The sequence below is a fragment of the Trichogramma pretiosum genome, unplaced genomic scaffold (genome assembly GCF_000599845.2).
Source record: "Trichogramma pretiosum strain Unisexual culture from Peru unplaced genomic scaffold, Tpre_2.0 scaffold100, whole genome shotgun sequence".
Classification (NCBI taxonomy): Eukaryota; Metazoa; Arthropoda; class Insecta; order Hymenoptera; family Trichogrammatidae; genus Trichogramma; species Trichogramma pretiosum.
The window spans coordinates 332735-353226 of NW_019640801.1; the positions used below are offsets into that span (position 1 = coordinate 332735).

General features: G+C 37.9%; 1 protein-coding gene and 1 non-coding gene across 9 annotated transcripts in view; one reads left to right on the plus strand and one right to left on the minus strand.

Moving 5' to 3' along the window:
* Positions 1 to 474: 474 nt before the first annotated feature.
* LOC106649480 (disabled homolog 2-interacting protein) overlaps positions 475 to 20492 on the minus strand; it is a 130497-nt gene continuing 110479 nt past the window's right edge. For 6 of the 8 annotated variants that reach the window (XM_023458840.1, XM_023458836.1, XM_023458833.1 and 3 more), the window contains 8 exons: positions 20053 to 20147; positions 8574 to 8875; positions 8207 to 8493; positions 6632 to 7369; positions 6386 to 6552; positions 4250 to 5974; positions 3934 to 4058; positions 475 to 2440 (listed from right to left, as the gene is read on the minus strand). In XM_023458840.1, the coding sequence (XP_023314608.1) occupies positions 2104 to 2440; positions 3934 to 4058; positions 4250 to 5974; positions 6386 to 6552; positions 6632 to 7369; positions 8207 to 8493; positions 8574 to 8875; positions 20053 to 20147 (3776 nt within the window). In that variant the 3' untranslated portion in view covers positions 475 to 2103. Of the gene's footprint in view, positions 2441 to 3411; positions 3453 to 3933; positions 4059 to 4249; positions 5975 to 6385; positions 6553 to 6631; positions 7370 to 8206; positions 8494 to 8573; positions 8876 to 11177; positions 11357 to 12071; positions 13154 to 20052; positions 20148 to 20492 lie in introns of those variants that run through there. The other 2 variants (XM_023458847.1, XM_023458831.1) reach the window with 2 other exon arrangements.
* On the plus strand, positions 14659 to 14731 carry Trnar-ucg. The gene has a single exon. It is a non-coding gene; the product is annotated as a tRNA-Arg (tRNA).

Consider the following 20492-nt stretch of genomic DNA (forward strand, 5'->3'; position numbering starts at 1 on the left):
ATGCGATTGCTTAAAAAGCAAACAGATTAATACATATACAATGTATGAATTTGTATTTGTGAAAGAAAGTACAAAAACTGAGTGAAGAAAAAGAAACGCAACATAATATAATGTATCTTCCTATACACTGTAACCACACTTGTACAAAAAAATTATATTCTTACACTTGAACATAAAACATCATAACTTGCTGACAATTTTATTGAACATACATACGAGTTAATACTTTTATAATTTTTCGCAATATAATCATTAGCAATTATCATTTTCACGTCATTTGTATTTCCAATCACTCATCTATAATTTCATTCATACGTCACTGTATGGTGAGTTTTAGTTATAATAATCATATAATGATTCGTAACTTTTTAAAACAATTAAACAATTTATGCACAGTGAATTTTTCAAGTTCAGTCATACTCATTTTCATATGAATTTTTCGAAGTTTAATAATATATAATAATAATACGCAAGCATACAAGAAAAGAGTTTCAATAATATTTTACATAAATTCAAATAAGAATTCATTTATTATAAATATTAATAATACACACTCTCCGTCGGTGCTGATAAATATCTTTGGTAAGAACTACTCGTTAAATATCATTTCTAATCGTCTCGTAAAATTTTTTATTTAAAATACGAAGCAGTTAAAATGACTCTTATAAGTAAAGTATTTTTTTAGCTCATACTTGTTATAGCACGAGTAAGAATCAACGCTACTTTCGGTAAGATTTTAAAAAATTGCACACGAATAAATTCGAGTATAATGTACAAATAGATGCAATCAAAGAAAGAGAAGTAAAAATTCTCATATTCAACATTTAAAATTGACAATTTACAACTGTCTTTATATCTGCTATTAATTTCGTCAACCACGTGCACCGATAAAATTAGAACTTACATTACTATAAATACACATGGTAAAAATTATTGTACAAAACAGTGGTTCAACTCAAAAACAATTGTACATTCAACTCATAGATAAATCGCATCGTTTAAATAGTCTTTTCTTTACTTATCATTATTTCTTTTTTTTTTCAATAAATATTTGCGCTTCTTTCTGAGCAAATCTTTCGCTTTTTTGCGTGTTCTTCAGCATGTGCCTACAAACAATGAAAGGACATTGTAAATACTTTTTTCATTTAAATATAATACAAAAAATTTTCGTACACGTTGTTCAAGCAAATGAGGATTTATCGATATCCAATGAATTGCTTCAACTAGGTAATTTGAATTATACATATATAATACATCAGAACAAAATTTTGGTTATTAATATTTCTGTACTACTGATTTTGCTTCAGTAAATATAATTTAATCGTTAATATCTAAAAACATTCAATCTGGTAAAAATTTGTTATGTGATATCTCAAAATGTCTTGTTTAAAGCAATTATCTATGAATATATATCATAATATGTAATGAAATGTTTATAGATACGGGAGCCCCTCTCAATTCCAAACGTAATATTACTTATTCATACAATTACGCTATAAGCATTCATTCTTACAGTTTTGCAAAGCAACAACAAACTTCAATACTTCGAGACCCTTATATTTGTAAATATAAAAAATGCACATGCATCTATTTGGTAGATAAAATAGCTCATCATCTTTTCTCGATATTGTCATACAAAATTATGTATGAAAAAATTGTATTAAAACGTTTACCCTTTCGTTTTTTGTTGTTGTTGTAATAAATACAAGTTAATATTAAGTAAACACGATAATACTGTTATCTGTTTTTATTCCTTTCTATCTCAATAAAACCTTTATTTTTCTCGTGATAAGTGTCACTGTGAAAATTCAAAGGATATTGGCTTTGGATACTTTTGTCATTACTTATTATTAGGAAATATTTATACATTGCATATTTACAAATATAGTCGAAGTAAAAATATCGAAGTATCTGTTCTGGCTTTCATAGACAAAATTAATTGTCGATATTTTAGGTTTTTGTAGGAAAGTTACACTCGCACTTGTAATCATTCACAAAATATTTACAATTTCATCCAACAAATGGACATCGTAGTTTCTAATTAAACCGGAAAATCATACTTTGGATTGATAACTATAAAAGCTATCGTTAAAGAAGCTCTATTCAACAGGTTGAACTTTTCAATTCCGCAAGATCGGCTATTTCTTGCAGCAGAGCAGCTCCCGCTACTTGATGCATCTCGGCTGAGTTGCTGTTAATAGTGGGAGAAACATTACTAGAGCCACTACTGCTGGACTTATTATTGTTGTTTCCTTGATACCGTTCTCTAAGCGTACTTAATGCGGACAAGAGTCTTGTATTCGACGACATAAGACGGGAATTCGCCGCGTCGAGGGCTGCGATCTGCTGTTCTTGCGCATCGATCACGCGCTGCTTGTACGACAACGCCGCTGACATCTTCTGTTGCTCGCGGCGCAGTTCTCCCTCCACGGATATCAACCTATTGAGAGATCGTATCATTAGTTTGAGTCAGATTTTTTTTAATCATGCCATTTTTCTATTTTTCTCAATCAAAATGATTTTTCTTTGTTTCAAGATCTAAGTCTAATGCATTCTCAGTTTTAAGTAAGATTTTATGCATAGCTCAAATAAAAAACAAGCATCAATATGATATCGTATTTATAGTTAATAAAGGATAAAACTATTTGAAAAGTAATGCAAACTATTTTTAAGAATAAACTTTATGTAGCATAAATAAATATTCTAGTTAGAATATTTTTTTCTCTCGCGTTTGCAAATAATTAAAATTTTTTTAAATTGTCTCGTACAGCCCAGGTGGTGCACATTTCTTCAAAATTCTAATGGTTATGATTCACTCAAACGAATTGATCAAAACGCGAAAGATCACAAAATTCATCACGTAAATAATGAAGAAGATTAACCAAAATAGCCGCGTCTCTAAAATTTTAGAATTTTAGGGAAAAATACTATTCAAAAATAAAATACAAAAATGCAATTTCAATGTACACATAAACTTTCATTTAAGAATATAGAAAAAAAAAGTACTAAATATATTTCAAAGCAATTGAGCTTAATGAAAGAATAATTAGCGATGCAGGATGATGCCAAATAGATATATATATATGAACTTACAAGTATAATAAAATAGATAAAAGAAGCAATTATTAAAGTAAGGTAACATTTGGCAATGATCAATCAATTATGTCATGAAAAGTGCATGAACGAAAAGCAAACATACCGCGAGTAAAATAAATACGTTGGTTGATACAATAGTGAAATTCAGAAAAATCAATCATAAGTGTTTAATAAATAGCAAGCTCAAGTAATGTGTTATGTATATTAATGTACATCTTCATTCATTACTTTTTTCACAGATAAAATGCGTTATAAATGTGTATAGAATAAATAAAACAAATGAATTGTTACTGTAAAACAGATACAGATGCTAACCACGTTCAGAAATTACTGAAGTTTTGATAAATAGTTTAACTCTTACACCAATATCCAGATCAAGCCAGAGAATACCATTAATGCAGCAGATAAAAGGCACAGAAAAACACCATCAATTAAAGTACTCCCAAAAAAACTCAGATTCTATTAGTCTACTTTTTATCTTGTATCCAAAATTGTGAATCTTGATACTTAATTTTTTTTTATAAATTCAATTTATTTATTTTACTCAAATTATATTTTTTCTGTATGATACTCAATGATTTTATGATTCATTATCTAAAAGCATTTGTTATGCGCTCTATAAATTCATTTCCTCAAATGTTGTAAAAAATAATGAAAGCCGAGTAAAAGCCTAATCGTTTCGTACAGTCAATTACTGTCATTAATTTAACAGCAAGTCTCGTTTTAGTTATTAATTTTGCAATGTCGAGAAACAAACTACAGTATGTACCAATAGCGAGACGTGATCTCAAAATCAAGTGATCATAAACATATAAACAGTTAATCAAAGATTAGTACCTGGAGATTATGTTCTTCATCTTAGAGTCTGGGCCAATACCTTCGAGGTCGCCATTCTCGACGGCGCCAAGCCTAGCACGCAATCGATCCACACTGCTCTGCAATCGCTCGATCTCCACTTCGTACTGTAAAAAAGAGGCGAGCAACAGCCACATAATTAATGTGTTAGTGACAATCAGTTATATGGTTAACAATAAATTAGTGCTATTTGCGCATTAATAACGCCCGACTCTATCATGTAAATATGTATTTGATTAAATATCGAGTAATCAATCATTATTAATAATTTGTGTAATAAATAAGATATAATCCGTACCTGATCGATACTTCTGTGGCTCCTCGACTTACTCCTTCTGGTAGCGCAGCTCTCTTCTTCGCTTGTATCCGATAGATCTCTAGTCGAATCTAGCGACAATCTTCTCCTCAATTTTTGCGTGCAACATCCATTGTTCTGGCTTTGCTCATTATTGGTAATCCTCGAAATGGAATTATTTTGTCGCCACTGCAGTCCAGCGCTGTTTCTCTGCAGATTTCTTGCATTGTGGGCGAGCGGAGGTGACGGGCTCAAATCCACACCCCTGACATTCTCGACACCTCCACCGTTGCAACCATCTCGCTCGTCGCTACTCGTACTGCCTCGTCTGCCATTTCTTGCCATGCTAGCTTCCATATGATAGACCGGATTGGCGAAAGCCAGAGGTGCATTGCCGATGTTGTGGTTGTTGACATTAGTGTTGCCTGTGCTCAGCTCCACAGGGCTCGAACTCTGACTGTAGGCAGCAAAGCTTTGATAGCCTGACGATGCCACATTACTTAATTGTGAAATAGAGATCTGCGAGCCCTTCTGGGACTTGGATTCAGAAACTTCATCGTCAGCGTACCTCAGCAGATCAGATAATTCATCAAGATTGCCGTTGGTCAGTTGCTGAGTACTATTTGTGGTTTTGTGATAATTATTGTTTGGCTGTTGTTGTTGTTGTTGTTGTTGTTGCTGCTGCTGCTGCTGCTGGTGATGATGATGATGATGATTATGCTGTTGTTGTTGATGATTGTGGAGGTTGTTAGCGTGATTTGAGTTTTTGCTAGTCTTGGTGACGTTGTTGTAATTTTGCTGTTGTTGATTATTCGCGTTTTCTTCTTTGTGACACTGATTTCTACTGGCAGATCTAGCCACGTTGTAACTGTTGTGATTGAAAGTGTCCTCGTGAATATCAAGGTTTTGCAATTTGGCTATGTTATAGCGATGCTGAGCAGAACTCATGACGTTATTGCCACCATTTATGTTGTAGTTAGAGTCTTTAAGATTACTGTGACTTCCCGATCTAGTGGGACTCATTGGATGCGTCGAAGTCTGGCAGTGATTGACATTGGCTAAACTGGCACTGGCAGTCAGCCGATAGCCGGGTCCACTACGATTATTCAAGAAAGCGGATCGCTGGTGGACAAGGTGTTGCTGTCTATTTATCGGCGTCGGCGATCTCGAGACAAATGCCGGTGGCTCTAGAGGATAGTCCTCGGCATTGATTTGCAGCTGCAGTTTGCCGTTGTTCGGCAAGTAAGTATTTCTCGGCAAAGTCGCTGCTCGCACTACGTTCGGACTGCCGCGATTAGTGTTGTTGTTGATATTGTTATTATTGCTGCTGTGATGGTGTCCTAGTGTGTTGCTCTGCAGTATTTCGGTACTATCGGTTAAATTTGTCCCGTTAAGAGTACTATGATTGCTGCTTATGGTCGAGGTTGCTGATATCGACAGGTTTGTGTTACTGTCAGCTATTGTTGGATCATTGTAACGAAAAATATTGTTCTGCAGGTTTGGGTAGCGTAGGGTCGTCGAAACAGGACTTGGTCCTGGTTGATCCAAGGTGTGAGAAATTCGATCGAGAATTTCCGGAAGGCGAGAAGGTGGTGCAGTCGGTGATGTCGACGAGATCGTTGCTACGCTTTCCCGCAATAATGAATGGAGCAGGCTCAACTGCTTGCCCAGATCAATAAAGCCATCAAATTCCATCGAGGATGTCGGTACTTCCTTTGACTGAGGACTCTGAAAAAAAACCAATTAAATTATAAAAATAAATAGATAATAAATAGATGACGTCTCTAAATTATAAGTAAATTAAATGTGTCATTTCAAATAGAGCAAGTTGAATGACATTGGCAAATTATACGAGGCTATAGAAATCTCAGCACAGGAAGGACCAAAGGCTTTTAAAAATTCCTCGAGTTAACTTTCATAGATAAAAAGGCGAGCACTATGAGTGGAGCTCGGTAAATGAAAAAGTTTTTTAATATTCTTCGAAAACGGTATCATACCCATTACAGTTTTCTTTTTAAAACTTTTTGGCGAAGACAGCGTAGCGTCTTACGAAAAAGCCGTAAAAGTTATAATATAATAAGAGTCCACTTAAGGAAGAGAGGTCGAATCCCTAAACAAGAGCAATTTATTAATACTTACGCTTATCAATTGTAAGAAGGTTTTCATGGACGGCGCTTCGCGTTCCAACACGTCGTTCATGAATTCCATAAAGTTTTCTTTGCCCTGAAACCTTGTGAAATTAGCCAGCGTCTGAAGTGTCTTTGCTACCAACGTCAAATTCCGCGCGGCTTTCTCATTTGGATATTCTGTAATGAATTAAATCGATTGATTAACATCACAACTAGAACCGATATTGTTTCTGGATTAATGAAATTGAATATTTACCGTGCGTTATGTTAAAAAGAGACGGGCTGAGTATAGCTGGACACAAAAATCGCAAGAAAATTGACGCGGAGATAAGATTGTCAGCCATGTCCTCCCTATTCATTTCAGCGAGACGTTCGCGGAAAATTCTGAAACATTCTCTCAATTCGATCGGAAAATTCGTGTGACTAGCAAGTATACGGCTCCATGCCAGTTCCACAGCGGCTTTGAGATTCTGTTGTTGTTTGTGCAGCGAAGCGACCGAGGATACTTTAAGTGGGTCGACCTCGCAATCGCCACCCTCCACAGCACCTCGCACCACTGGACCGAGGGTCTCTTGAAGGTATCGATCGCCCGTCAGTTTCAAGTATGCCTCCATGGCTTTAGTCGCTAAACTGTTGCCTCGGAATGTTAGTCGTTCGTCGTCTATTCTATGAATGTCCATCATGACTAGGTCGGCCAAGAATTGGGGAGCTCTCTTTTCCCTCTGCATGACCGAAACCAAAGCAGTGGCAATGTCCTCCTTGGCCTTTACACCGATCACGGGCTCTAGTTTTTCGCACAGTGCCTTGTAATCGGTTTTCAAGTACTCAAGAAATTCCTGATAAACTTGCACTGGCAGTATGTCGACTGATTGGAATCGACATTTTACCCTCAGTGCTGGTGGATCTTTCAATGGTCCTTTCTCTCCTATAACTGGATACCACTTTTCTGTGAGATAACGCGACGTGACGTTGTGCACTGGTATGTTCACCGAGCCTGTAAAATAAATCATTTTCAATAAATGATGACTCAGTGAAAAACGCTGTGGGCATAAGCAGCGCTATTGTTTTCAGTGGACTTGAAATCGATTCAAGAGACCAAGATCACTTTTATTCGGACGTATAACGAGCATTTAAATGCCCGAAAATCATATTCGGGCAGCAGTGGGGAAACTCTCACGCATGAATATACACGAGAAAGTTCTTTCAAGATTTTTACGGGACGCGCGCTCTTTTATTATTTAGGCATTGAAAGCATCAAAACAAGCATTATAATGTGCGCGTGGGAGTAAGCCGTATTCCATTTGTATATGTACGAAAAAGAGAGCAAAAATTTGCTTCGCGGAAGCGGAATGAATGAAATAAGCGAATATTGCCATCGAGAGCGTTTCAATATATGTTGACAGAAGTGCGATGCACCTACGCGACACTTATTATTTAGTTCTTCGGCGAAACAAATTTTTCGTTCAAGCGGGGGAAGAAAGAGAGGAAAAAGCAGGTCTGTATGGACTTGCAATATTCTAGCTGTTATTCCGGTAGCAGAGGAGCACTACTAATGAATGCATACAATGTCCACATTACAATTGAGAATCGTTCGAAAATATTTCATCGCGTTTTGACGCGTAATACGTTGTGCATTACCTTTAAAAATCTTCATAACAAGAATTCGATTAGAGCAAGGGGCTTAGTTTGGCCTACTTTCGTAGTTCAAATATTGATCATTGGCTCGGTTCATAGAATTAATGCGCCATCATAATGGAGGATTGGAATCCCCGAAAGGTGTTCATGAAACCCCTCCGGTACATTTACATTCATCGGTATATCGAGTACTCACCTACTAAAACATTCTTATCTCGTTTCTTCTTGCGATCAGCCTCGCGATACAAATTCACTAGGATCGAATTGACCGCTGGCAAATGATTAAAATCGAATCTTTCACCCCAGAAGCATAATTCGGCCTTGAGCTTTGACGTCGTGCGGGCATACAAAGTCGAGTCTAAGCAAACTTCGCAGAAGTAGCGTTTCTTGGTCGGGACGCCTTTAGCCTCCAGCAGCCAGATCTGCAACGAGTTGTCGGTGCGGCGCGTCTGCTCTGCCTCCGGTTGCACCGATTTACGCAGGCTATCAAAAAAAAAAAAAAAAAAAAAAATTCGATGAAAACACTTATCGCCGATCAATGATTTCGGATGAAATGTGCTTACCTGTGCAGCCACTGCTCTCTCTCGTGGGCGCTCCTGCAGGCAAAGTACTTGGGGCCTCCATTGGTCGGCGTCACCTGGAAGCAATGTGGCCTATCCAAGAGGCTCGGGTGCAAAGGTGTGATCTGGGCAAGATCCATCGAGGTGACTGCTTGTCCGCAGAGCAGAGACTCGTGCGAGCGACAACCGCGAAGGCCGGCGGCTTGGCCACCTGCACCACCTCGCTGCTTCTGACGCTCGAGTTTTGTTACGCTCTTCGTTCGCTTCAACGGATTCGAGCGGAACGAACGTTTTGAAAAGAAGTTCTAGAGAGGAAGAGAGAAAAAGAGAGTTAAAAACAGTTTTAAGCGAGTACGCATTACTTGCGCGATGTTTTTTTTCGGCGTTTGAAAGGATACGCGCGTATGAAACTCAATGACTTGTGGATCTCAAACATAGTTGGATATAGTGTGTGCATACATCGTATTAAAGTATCGTTTCGGTATTTAATGTGCTTGGCATTTCTTTTTTTTCTTTTTTTTTTTTTGCAGTGTCGTTACAATACCTACTGTACTCTCGGTATTCAGTACAACCTATAGAAAGTGTAGGACAGAAATTGTTTTACTCATGCTTACATTTTACAATTTTTTTTAATTTCACCAAAAATAGAGTATTAAGTGCGATGCGAAACTTCACCTGCCTCAAGTTATACTGTTAACATGCTTCATCGTCACACTTTGTAATAATAACTTTCTTTTTTAGCTGCCAGCATAAAAATGCGACACAGTTTCAAAGTATGAAGCAGAGTTAATTTTTTTAAATGAATTTTAGGAGGCAAAATAAATAAATAATTAATAACAAGCATGTATTAAAATGAATTTAACAATAGCACCATAATTTGATTTAAATTTAAAAACGTATAGACTACTCACAGTTTAACTTTACATTCAATCTTTAATTCTAATCTTCACTCATTTACGTTTGAACATAATATTCCTCTGTCCATGAATCACTGATCAGAGTCAATTCAGAACGATAAATCACAATTTCAAACGTTTAATTTTAAACGTACAGTATGATAGAGATGGAGAGTAAAAATACCAAGTCCAAAGCGCGCGTTTGCAGACAACTCAAAACTATTCGGCACGAGGCACTTGTTACGAACCCACTGGATGAAAGTAGCAAAGACGACTGTTGGCGATATATTAAATACGACTCGATCGCCGCCGTGCGTATACATTTTTGCACAAACACAGGCGCATTGGCACACGTACGCATCGGGTGAAAGGATACACGAGTTCTATACTACGTTGTCGGTCTAGCTATATATGTATATAAGCGCGAAAGCGCGAGCAGCTCGTAGAGTTTCTGCCCGTGCAAATATTCGAGGGAAAAAAATGTCGAGGTAAAACGCGGATGCAGCGAGCGCGTGAATTGCACCCGCGAACGTTAATTGTAATGGATTGTGCTTTTGCGGTTCGCCGTGCGAGAGTGGAACGTTCAATGGCATTTTGCTCATTTTTACTCCTTCTTTCTCATCATTCGGTTGCGTTTAAATACTGCATTTGCTCTCGCGATTGGCGACAAAGTGCCAAGTTTTAGTGCCTATCATATGCTGGATGAATAAGCCTTGTTCAACGGGGTATATAATATTATTTCGTACTTTTTAGCCGTGATGATAAACTTTTTATAATATATATCATCCGTCAGATTTTCATCTAAAATTTGCGGTGGTAATTAGTTTTTCGAAGCGCGCCATAGCCTACTCAGCTAGGTTAAAACTGCAGCACTATTGAGTTTCTAATTTTCGAATAAAACTTGGTGCCGTTTCAAAACAAGTCAAAGAATCTTATCCAACGATTTGTCGATGAAGCCTTTTTCAGAAACGCAGTACATTCATTCTCATCTTGTTTTAGCAAGGAAGTGAACATAAATACGTGTTCGAAACGAGTTATTTTTTTGCTCGAAACTATAAGAATTTCATCAAATTCCATATAGTGTAACTTGTTAGGTATAATTGGAAACTATTCAGTCTTACGCACGCAAGCATGCACACACATTCTAGTTCTTTCGCGCATTTTATTTCTACTGCATCTCTAGAAATCTCAAGTCGGGTTTATTTTCAAGAGAAGGACATTTTATAAAATACTTTTCAGTTGGATGTTGTGCCCGATACTTTTGAGTATTCATCAAAACATCTGTCCTTGACTCGAGCACACACCTGGTACATACATACGTTATGCTTGCATATGTTAAGGTAATCTTCGTACTGGCTGTTAAAAAACGCACGAAATCACCTGGTTTACGAATAAATCGTTCAGGTATAGACAGCAGAGTAAAAATCTTGGTAGTTTCCGTTTTATTCCTTGGACATTCGAATCCAGCAAATAAAGCAACGCGCATAGCTGATAACACGAACAGTCAGTCGATTGTGGCAAGTGCGATCTCGTACATATAATAAAAAAAAAGATAATTGTTCGTAATAATATGCATCGACGTTGCCTGCCCATCACGAATATCCACGTGAGATCGCATATCGCTTGGTACCCATCTACCACCTCGTCGACAGCACAGATATGCGAGCTGCAATATGTAATCACGCGTGTATTACAGCGAGATAATAATTACCCTGGCGCTGAAGTAGCTGATGATGGTACCAACGACCTTGTCATTCTCGCATTCGTCTTTGACCTCGGAGCATATCTTACGGCGCGCCATCGTTCTCAGCTTCTTGTAATGCATAGGCTTTTCAGTGTTGCTGGCCGTGTAAGAATTCAGATGCTGTAACGATCATCCTTTTGCTTGCACTGTTGGACGAGTTTACACATGAATTACAGACTGTGCCGGATAAAATGTCTCGCACGCGGCTGCTTAGAAAACTTACGATGTTCGGCAGTTTTCAGAATAGACAAATGATCCGTTTTTGACGGACGCTGAGAAACATGTGAGAAAGCGAGTATTAAGCCATTCGATGACAAGAGTCGGCTGTTAAAGCCCGCGTAAATAAAGCGCGCGCGTGGGAGAACGCGTGAGAGTTCATCAATCGAACAAACTTTTTTTTACTCCGCGACAATTATAAAGGATTATCCGACTGATTTCATTGAAAATGATAGGTATTATGCGTTTTGTGAATTTCATACGACTGCAACTCACGTTGACCACTGTGTAAACTTTTAATAACGATCGTTACACTCAATTACGCATCAAAAAAGTAAACTTCTTAATTCTTTTTCAATGTAATTTTTCAAAGTTTATTATTATTATTGTTACAATTTTTTTTTTTTTAAATGACAATCGATGATAATGTGTCGGAAGGTAAACGATTGATTAGCGTTTTTCTACAACGTTGCAGGCTTACTCTCGACTATACAAAAAGAAACAAAACGCACGAAACATGTTTGGTTAAGTTTTTCTCACAGCATCGTGTTACGAGACATTCCCAAATATTTCAACAAAACTTTATCGGTGTTCGCTTCGAATAATACAACGCAGGCGTCGATAAAACATGTATATTATACGCACCTCCAATTGAATTTTTCTTATCAGAAACAAGTAAGATAACTGATTGAAAAATCAACGCCATCTACTTTTATTCTCTAAACGAGCTGTCACTGCAGATTTGCTTGATAATAATCTACAATTGCGTTCACAAGAGTTTATGCTTCATATTTGGATGTCACACTTTCAAGAGCGATAATAAAACTTGTCACTGATAAACCTGCTCCAAAAATAGTAACTGTATGATTTTTTAAACACCACAAGTATACACATGCTTAACAATAATAAAGCGAGCTTCGTTGGCGGCTCTCACTGTCACTGAACAAATGGCATTCTCTCTCTCTTTCACTGAACAACACTTAAATGAACACACGTACGTCGATGCGGGAAGAGTATTTAAAAAAACATACGCTCCTCTCGTTTCGAGCGCCAAGCGTAAACTGAGAAGCCTCAGCTGTGCGATCGGCTGCGCGAGCGAGAGAAAATTCCACCGGTACAACGGCCTGTACAGCTCCCATGCGGCTAACAATATTTCTGTCTGATTATCTTTTGCAACTCGTTACGAGCTGCGAGAGTCAGCAGCAACGCACTGAATCCTTTTAAATTCTTCGACTCCGAGATGATAAGCCGCTTTATCGGTATCAGGTATCTGCGGTTGAATGGTCAAAACTAGCTCATTATTTTGACATTTTTTATCAGCGATTTTCTTTTCAAAACAACACTTTCTTATCTACATGAATTGAGTCATTTCTATTATAACCTGCATAGAGGTAAACGCAGTAACTAGTGGCCAGCCGATCAATACACTCGTGGAAACGGCGGCCTGTACTCGAAGCGCCGCTTTCTCTCATCGATCGATGATCTTTAAAACTTGATGAATATTGATCGTTGCATTCGTACTTGTGTTGTGTGAGCAAACCATTTATTCGAGACTTTACATACTCGGGTAATCTTGCGCAGCGGTACATTCGCTTTTGCCTTTGTCTTTAGGTCCTTGACTGAACGCGATGTTGGAAGTAAACTTCTTTTATATTATGCGAAAAATTCCACTCGAACCAAATGTGTGTACATTCCGATTTGGAGATAGGTTTAACGGCTACTCAAGATTATTTCTTTCCTGTAGTACTGTAGTGCATTCACTCTCGAGTTGTATTAAATTAACATTTTTTAAACAATTATTTGTTATCTACCAATCACAAAAGGTTGATTACATTTCTGTAATTTGCAAAACGTATTCATTGCGATGACACTTGGACAATCTTGAACTATTTTATATGCTCGTTATATTATATGCATGTTAAAGTCGAGGTAGATTTCGCAGTAAGGTTGCAAAAATATTGCCGGAGCAACGGTACACGTATCGGAGCTGTGGCTAGCGCGCTAGCTCAACGCCGACTGATGAAACGTATACACTAAGGGTTTTACGTATAAGCGTGCACAACAGCATAGAGAGTAGAGGTGCGTTCGCCGTGCACATATATATATATATATATATACACATGCACATATGCACACTCATAGAGGCGCGCGCGCGCGCGAGTTCGGCCTATGTCGTATATACCAGCGAAACTGTGCTGCTGCAAAAAGTATATAGGTACGGGGCCCGAAAAAAGCTGGATCCCCTTTTAGTCTATTCAGGTGGGTCCCTCTCTCTCTTTCTTTATTTCTCGATTTCTCGACAGGGGGGTTAGTCGTTTCACGTATATAAGGTAGCCAAAGAGTAAGAGAGAAAGAGAGAGAGAGAGAGTGAACGGCAAGACGTCTTCAAGGGTCGAGTTGAGGGGTTGATATTGCTCGCGCTATATACTTATGCGACTATAAAAGTGGAAGTTCGCGCTCTCACTGTGCGAAAAATTTCTCGCAATGAGCTGTACCAGTAAATGTTTGCTTTTCACTTACCATCAACCTACTTCTGTATGGCAGTTGAAACGAATAATTTTCGTAAGTATTTTTGATTTCAATATTCAATCAAGTGTTATGTTATAAACTCAAATCAAATACATGCCCTTCGTGTACTTTGACGTAGTCTTTCATTCATTTAGAGAATTTCGAAGTAATTTTTTTTTAGATTTCAACCGACATCCGACGAAAAGATAGATTTTTAGTATACTATTTGTAAATCGGAAATCATATAATGGTCTAGAGCGCGTACTTCCGGTCAGTTCCGAACACTTGTTCACATGTGAGCTTGTGTCTCATCGAGACGAATCATCAAAGTTCTGCTGTTTACGACAATAGTCTTTTCAGATATAAATAGAAATTTGACACACACAATTTTTTTCATACTATCCCAGTCGCTAGACTCAGAAAAGCCATAATTTGAACGTTTGGAGTATCTTGCTGATACACGTTGAATCTGCATTATAAAAATGTTTAATAAATTTACGAAAAATCCTTGAATATCTAATTAATAAATATAAAAATCGGAAAATGTTTTAAATAATCAATCCAAAAATTATTCATTTTTTATGAGATAACCAATTGATATTATTTCAAGTAAAATTTTTTAATTTAATTATCCAACCTTTAAATTTCAGTAATAATAAATACGATCGTAGCTCCCCACTACTCTACGCTTCTATTATTCGTATTTATCGTGTTTCTTTCACAAGACCGTGTGGCCTAATGGATAAGGCGTCGGACTTCGGATCCGAAGATTGCAGGTTCGAGTCCTGTCACGGTCGGACCAATTTTTTGTCATTTTGAGAAAATAAAATTTTTTTACGGTACATTCGTTTAATTGACACAATAAATTTTTCATGAACAAACCATTTTGGGTAATGAGAAATTTAAAAATAATATGATAAAAGCGTCGAATTCGGTGATGAAACAATCTTTGACGCAAGTATAAGCGAGTAAAAAGATCGAGAGAACCCCAAGTTCATTTTTACAACGGTTACTTGGCATGACTTGGAGACAATATGGAAGATTTCTACCATCACCGATCAGAGTGCCTTTCGAAAACCAGTTTCTTCCTTTGTTTTTTTAATAGATTCACTGACACCCTTTACTTTACATGACTAGCAGAGGTACCAGTTTTTTGGCTTTTAGCCTTAACCGCCAAAATCAAGGATTAGCCGTTGCTTTGTTGTTTTTTTTTTTTTTTAATAATTTTCTCGTCTCTTCTCTTTTAATTTACAACGATGATTTAAGCTCAATATAAAGTGATGTTAAAATGAAAAATATAAAAGTTAAAATAATTGCAAAAAGTAAATTTTTCTGAAACGTCGAATCAAAATTGTTTGTTAACTTCGCAGTGGACTTATTTTATGTAACTTTTAATATGTACACAGCCTGCTTTATTACATCGTGTGACACAGTTACCTTTACGATAGTTCAAACAACTCAAGAGAATAAGAAATCGTAATAATTTTTACAGAGACTTACATTTTCTTTCCACGAGAAGGTTTAAATCATTATACCTTTATGTAATGCAGCTAATGTTTTTGAATAATTTAAAAAACATTGGATTCTCGAATTGAATGAATCGAAAGAATTTTGTTATTAAATAGGTATTGAAATAGAAAAAAATAAAGTCCATTCGGATGATGTTAAAATTTCTGTTTATCAATAACTGACTACGGACCGATCAGTCGTAATCTTTTGTTTAATAGATAATAAAATAACAGTAAATTGGTTAGTGATAAGAGAAATCAATGAGTTTCGAGAGTAGAACGTCGCTTTATCGGCCAACGTACGAACTCAGCTTTTTGCCTTGGAAATTCCCTTGCAAGCGCACGAGAGCCAAAAAAGAATCTCAACGTCCGAGACTGCAGACATATATTTATTCATTTGAAGCGTCTGGTCCTGGTAGAATATGCATACACATGTATGTATAGCTCTGTGTGTATCTGGATATATACGTGCGTGTACGTATTCGAGGGGAGTGGTATTAGCTCGTGCTGAGACACGTGAGACTTACAACGAAATATTCGCGCGCGCAACCCCGCGCTGCAGTTTCTTTTTTCCATTGTACGCAGTACACCAAAGTAATATACACATACGCATAAGGCATACGATTTCTTGTACGTATGCGCGCCACAGACAGGGCGGCGGAAACTGCCAAGGAGGGTTGTTCGCAATCGATATTTTTTCCTTCTATTCTGTTTTCTTATACGTATGTACTAAAACGTGCCAACAGAAATTTCACCTTGAGTCATTTACAACTAATGTGTATGATGGGATGTGCAGGGCGATTAGCCGATTGGAAATGCGATCGAGTACTGCCTGCAACGCATTTTGGAAATTGTGCTCGCGTCTGATATCCTGCCTCTGCACGTGTTTAGAATACAGAGTTTCTGGAAAACATCAATGAATGCACGTTCGTGTGGTTACTTCTGTATGAAATTAAATTTCGGAAGTCCCTTTCCTTTATTTGCTACCGCCAATAACGTGAAGAATTTTTAGATCTGTTCGAAATTTCAAAATAATTCGATAAATTACATTTCATTCATCTATTCATGCTTTGAGCTCGATTTAATTTGTCGGTAAAAATTTGCATTTTAGGCAGCAAATGCATAAATATGATTAATCTCAATCTAAAATTTAACGTCACGCAAAAATGACTTCCTTGAAAAATAAGTATTCATGCATGCATCTATACAAAGCAAACTTTTCGAATGGACGATGAAAGATTCCTGTATAAATGCGCGATGACGTCAAAGTGCGCGTGGTATACAACGACAATAGAAAAGGGTGACTCGAGATATATCACAGAGTATCGTCAAACAACAAGAAGTAGTGGTAGTAGAAGAAGAAGAAGAAGAAGAAGAAGACGATGCAGTATAAAAAGGCCACCTGCACATCCGGGACTACTGCACGCGCGATTTATCTGGATACCAAATGAAATATTCAGAAACGAACATGAGCGCAGTCGTGGTTATGGAGGATAAAAAAATCTTTACAAACAGAGTATGTATACAGATTTCCGCTTCATAGCACTGCAATATGAGTGTAAGCACGCTATAAAGTATATCTTATAGGTACTTGAATTTCATATTCAACTGGTTGAGAAGAAATAATGGCATTTCGTATCGGACGTTAGGAAGTAAAATCTGGCTTGGCGATTTCTTCGATACACAAAGACCGGCTGCAAAATGAAAAAAACTACAGGAGGTCTTTCTCAAACACTCATATTGTTTTTTCTCCAGAGACAATACTTTTTGCTCACAGTTTTTAATAATTTTAATAATAATAATCAATACAATACTCGAAAAAGTACATACGTTGGTTATTAATGAATCTCTTCCAAAGGTTAACTAAAAATTCTTCCGTGAGATTATTTTTAAAGGCAAAAAATCTGGGAATGGCGGCTCACCTTTTTAAATTGGAAACGTTTGTTCCAGGTTTTAAACGATCTCGGGCGTTGAGAACAACAGCGCAGCAAAATCATCGATCCCGTCAAGTGTGAAAAACTAAAAATGCACGTCCATACTCGGAGAAGCACCAGTCGATCGCTCTATTTGGCTTTTCAAGCTCCAAATGCCATCTGGACCACACAGATACTCTTTCGAATCGACATCAAAGAGACGCGCGTATCTACTTGGCCCTAAAAGTGCGCGTGACAACGCCACAAAAGTATATCATTATAATACGAAAAGGCGGCAAGCGATATACAAACGATTTTTTATCCTCTAAAGAGTCGCGCGCGCACAGCACTTTTTGAGCGATACAAATAGACGGACTTATATATAGGAGAGGCACGCATTAACCCAGAAAAGCACCGGAGCCTGTCACATCAAAGTCTCTGCTTCGGTCCAGTCGAGTTGAGATCTCTGCAATGACTGAAGCTTCCTGCATACAGGGACTTTATATATTAGGTTTGTATAGTACAATAGCACACTGCGCTCTAATTAAAGTCGAACGGGGGGTACGCGAAGGCTCGATATAGGGTGAGAGCGAGAGAGAAAATCACCTTCTGACGAAGTACAACGAACCCCTTTCGTGAATATTCAACGTCGTCGGCGGCGTCGGCTACGGCGACGACGCCTCGAGTCTATCTCTGTATATCTTCTGCAATATCGGAGAGAGGTGAAAAGTTCGTGGAGGTGATGGCACGTACTCGCCCGTTGCTGCCGCCACTCGTGTTGCTGCTCAAGCTGGCGGTGGTACGCGAAATGCATTGCACCTATACCTATGTACGTGCTTAATCTAGAGCTCACGGGGTTATGGGTTTGGGGTAGCAACAATACGTTCCGATATAAATATCGCGTTCAGCGATTGGTGCTTTGCAGAGCATTGCTACTGGAGCGAGAGGTTTTTCATTGGATTTCAAATGATTGCTCATACATAGCAGATTGCGCCGTGCTTCATGCGAGAGGTCGTTCAACTTATTAAAGGTTTGACTGAAATAGGTGCCGTCGCATTGCTTTGCTATTCCATTCAATGTTAATTTTTTTATTTTACTGCAACGGATCGATAACGCAATGTCGTAATCATGTATAAAACCACATTCAGAGATATGAAAAATATTAAGTTAAGAACCAGTCGGAAAAAGTCGCTGTCAATAATGCGCCGAAAACACATTATTTTCCTACATAATTAGCTATTTTTCCGAAACCATTTAACCCTTCACACTTCTATTTGCGTAATGAAAAGCAAAACTTGAAAAAAAGAAGCTGAATTTTTAGACTCGGCTGAATATCAAACTGTTCTACTCGGGGGCTTTACTATTTTATTCATTCGCTCGAAGATCATTAATAAAATGCATTGTTCGCAACGATAATGGACCTGACAATGATGTAAAACGAGTAGGCCAAGTAACATAACGACATATTTGAGCCTTTTGCGGATCTTTATCGGCGTAATTGATAATTAAGGGTGAACATTTTTTAGCTGCAAATAGGATGGCTCCGGATAACAATCTTGTTTGTGTTTAGTTACGATGGCATACATGCGATAATTGGGTTATGAGTTTATAATTAGTCGGCTTAGCCGTTTTAATTGAACGATACTTCGTTACGAGAGTACAAAATGAAATATGAAATCCTACGCCCATGTATCTGCACAGTTAGGCTCATCTACCCTTCGGCGTGCTCCAAATAAATAGAAAATTTTTAAGAACCGGTTATCAACTCTTTATGCAACTCCTGCTTACGTCGTGTACGCCGAGGGTTGCATAAATTCAGACTTATAAATACGTGCACATATTGATCACCATAATACATATCTCACCACATTTAATTGATAATAATGATGATACTGAAATGAATTGTTATTTAAATATCCGGTCAAGCATTTGCTGACGTACTTTTAAGCTATGAGCTTTCACCACATATCTCAAGGAAGATGATACAAACATTGCATTGTTCAAGCAAAGGGTTATTGCATTCATGAGAAATCAGGCACGAATTGCGATCCGATACTTCCGCCAAGAAAAACTCATGCAAAAATTGCGACGCTTTTACAACGATTCCTCATTTTTAAAAAAAAAATTCGTCACTTGCAATATCCGCCCTTTAAACGTTACGAGTATCTGTTTGCGTGACACACTCAATTTTGCGGTTCTTACAAGTAAGATTCAGCTGTTCCAAGACCCTTCGGTAATGATTACGCTAAAGAAATAAGAAAAAGTGGCGGGAACCAGGTGAAACGCAGCAAGTAATAACACACAAAGCGGGCGCAGGATGGTATATGTACTATAGGTACGCGTTGAGAGGAGTCAGCTCCATAGGATTGATGCGCTAGGGATTATTCTGCAAATAGCGAAAAGGACGTTTTCCTTATTGTGCGCATTGCGTCGCGTCACGTTCTTTCTCTTAGCTCAATTTTGTGAATAATTGCCAATGCTTGAAGGTAAAGCAAGAAAACACTTTTAGCTCGTGGCTCTCAAATCGTTCAAGAATGTAGAGCTCGCGTGCATTTGCTTTTTCGTATAATCATAAGATTTTTAAAATTTGTAAAATACCATACAATGTATGCACACGAGAATGAGAATGCAGGGAGGAATTCGAAACGCGCATAACGTTCACGTCATCATGCAGCTCGCGACTCAAGGTGTACTTACGACAATGCGATTGGGGGTAACGTCGAGTGGCCGCGCTCCAAGCACGGGGGTGGCTGGAGCACTTCCTCGTCTGCATGCTTTTTCGTATGAAGTATCTGAAACAGGTAAAAGCAAAAACATATGAATACGTGCCTTGGGAATTTGCTGCGCTACGCGTCTTTTCATAATGCCAACCCGGCTACGACGACGTTACAGCAACACAATGTATCGTTTTTACGAATCTAAAAATGAGATGGAAGTTTCTATTCTCCTGATCGTCGCGAGGTCTACTGTGATCGCGTGCTCAAATCGTGCACCAGATCGCGATAGCGGTATGCTTTTCACGCGCTTACGCGTGCTATGTCACCAAGACTTTTGTTACGCGTCATTTTATTCAAGATTTTCTCAACACCTTCTCATTTTTCAATGATACATTGCCGTGATATAACGAAGCTTGGGAA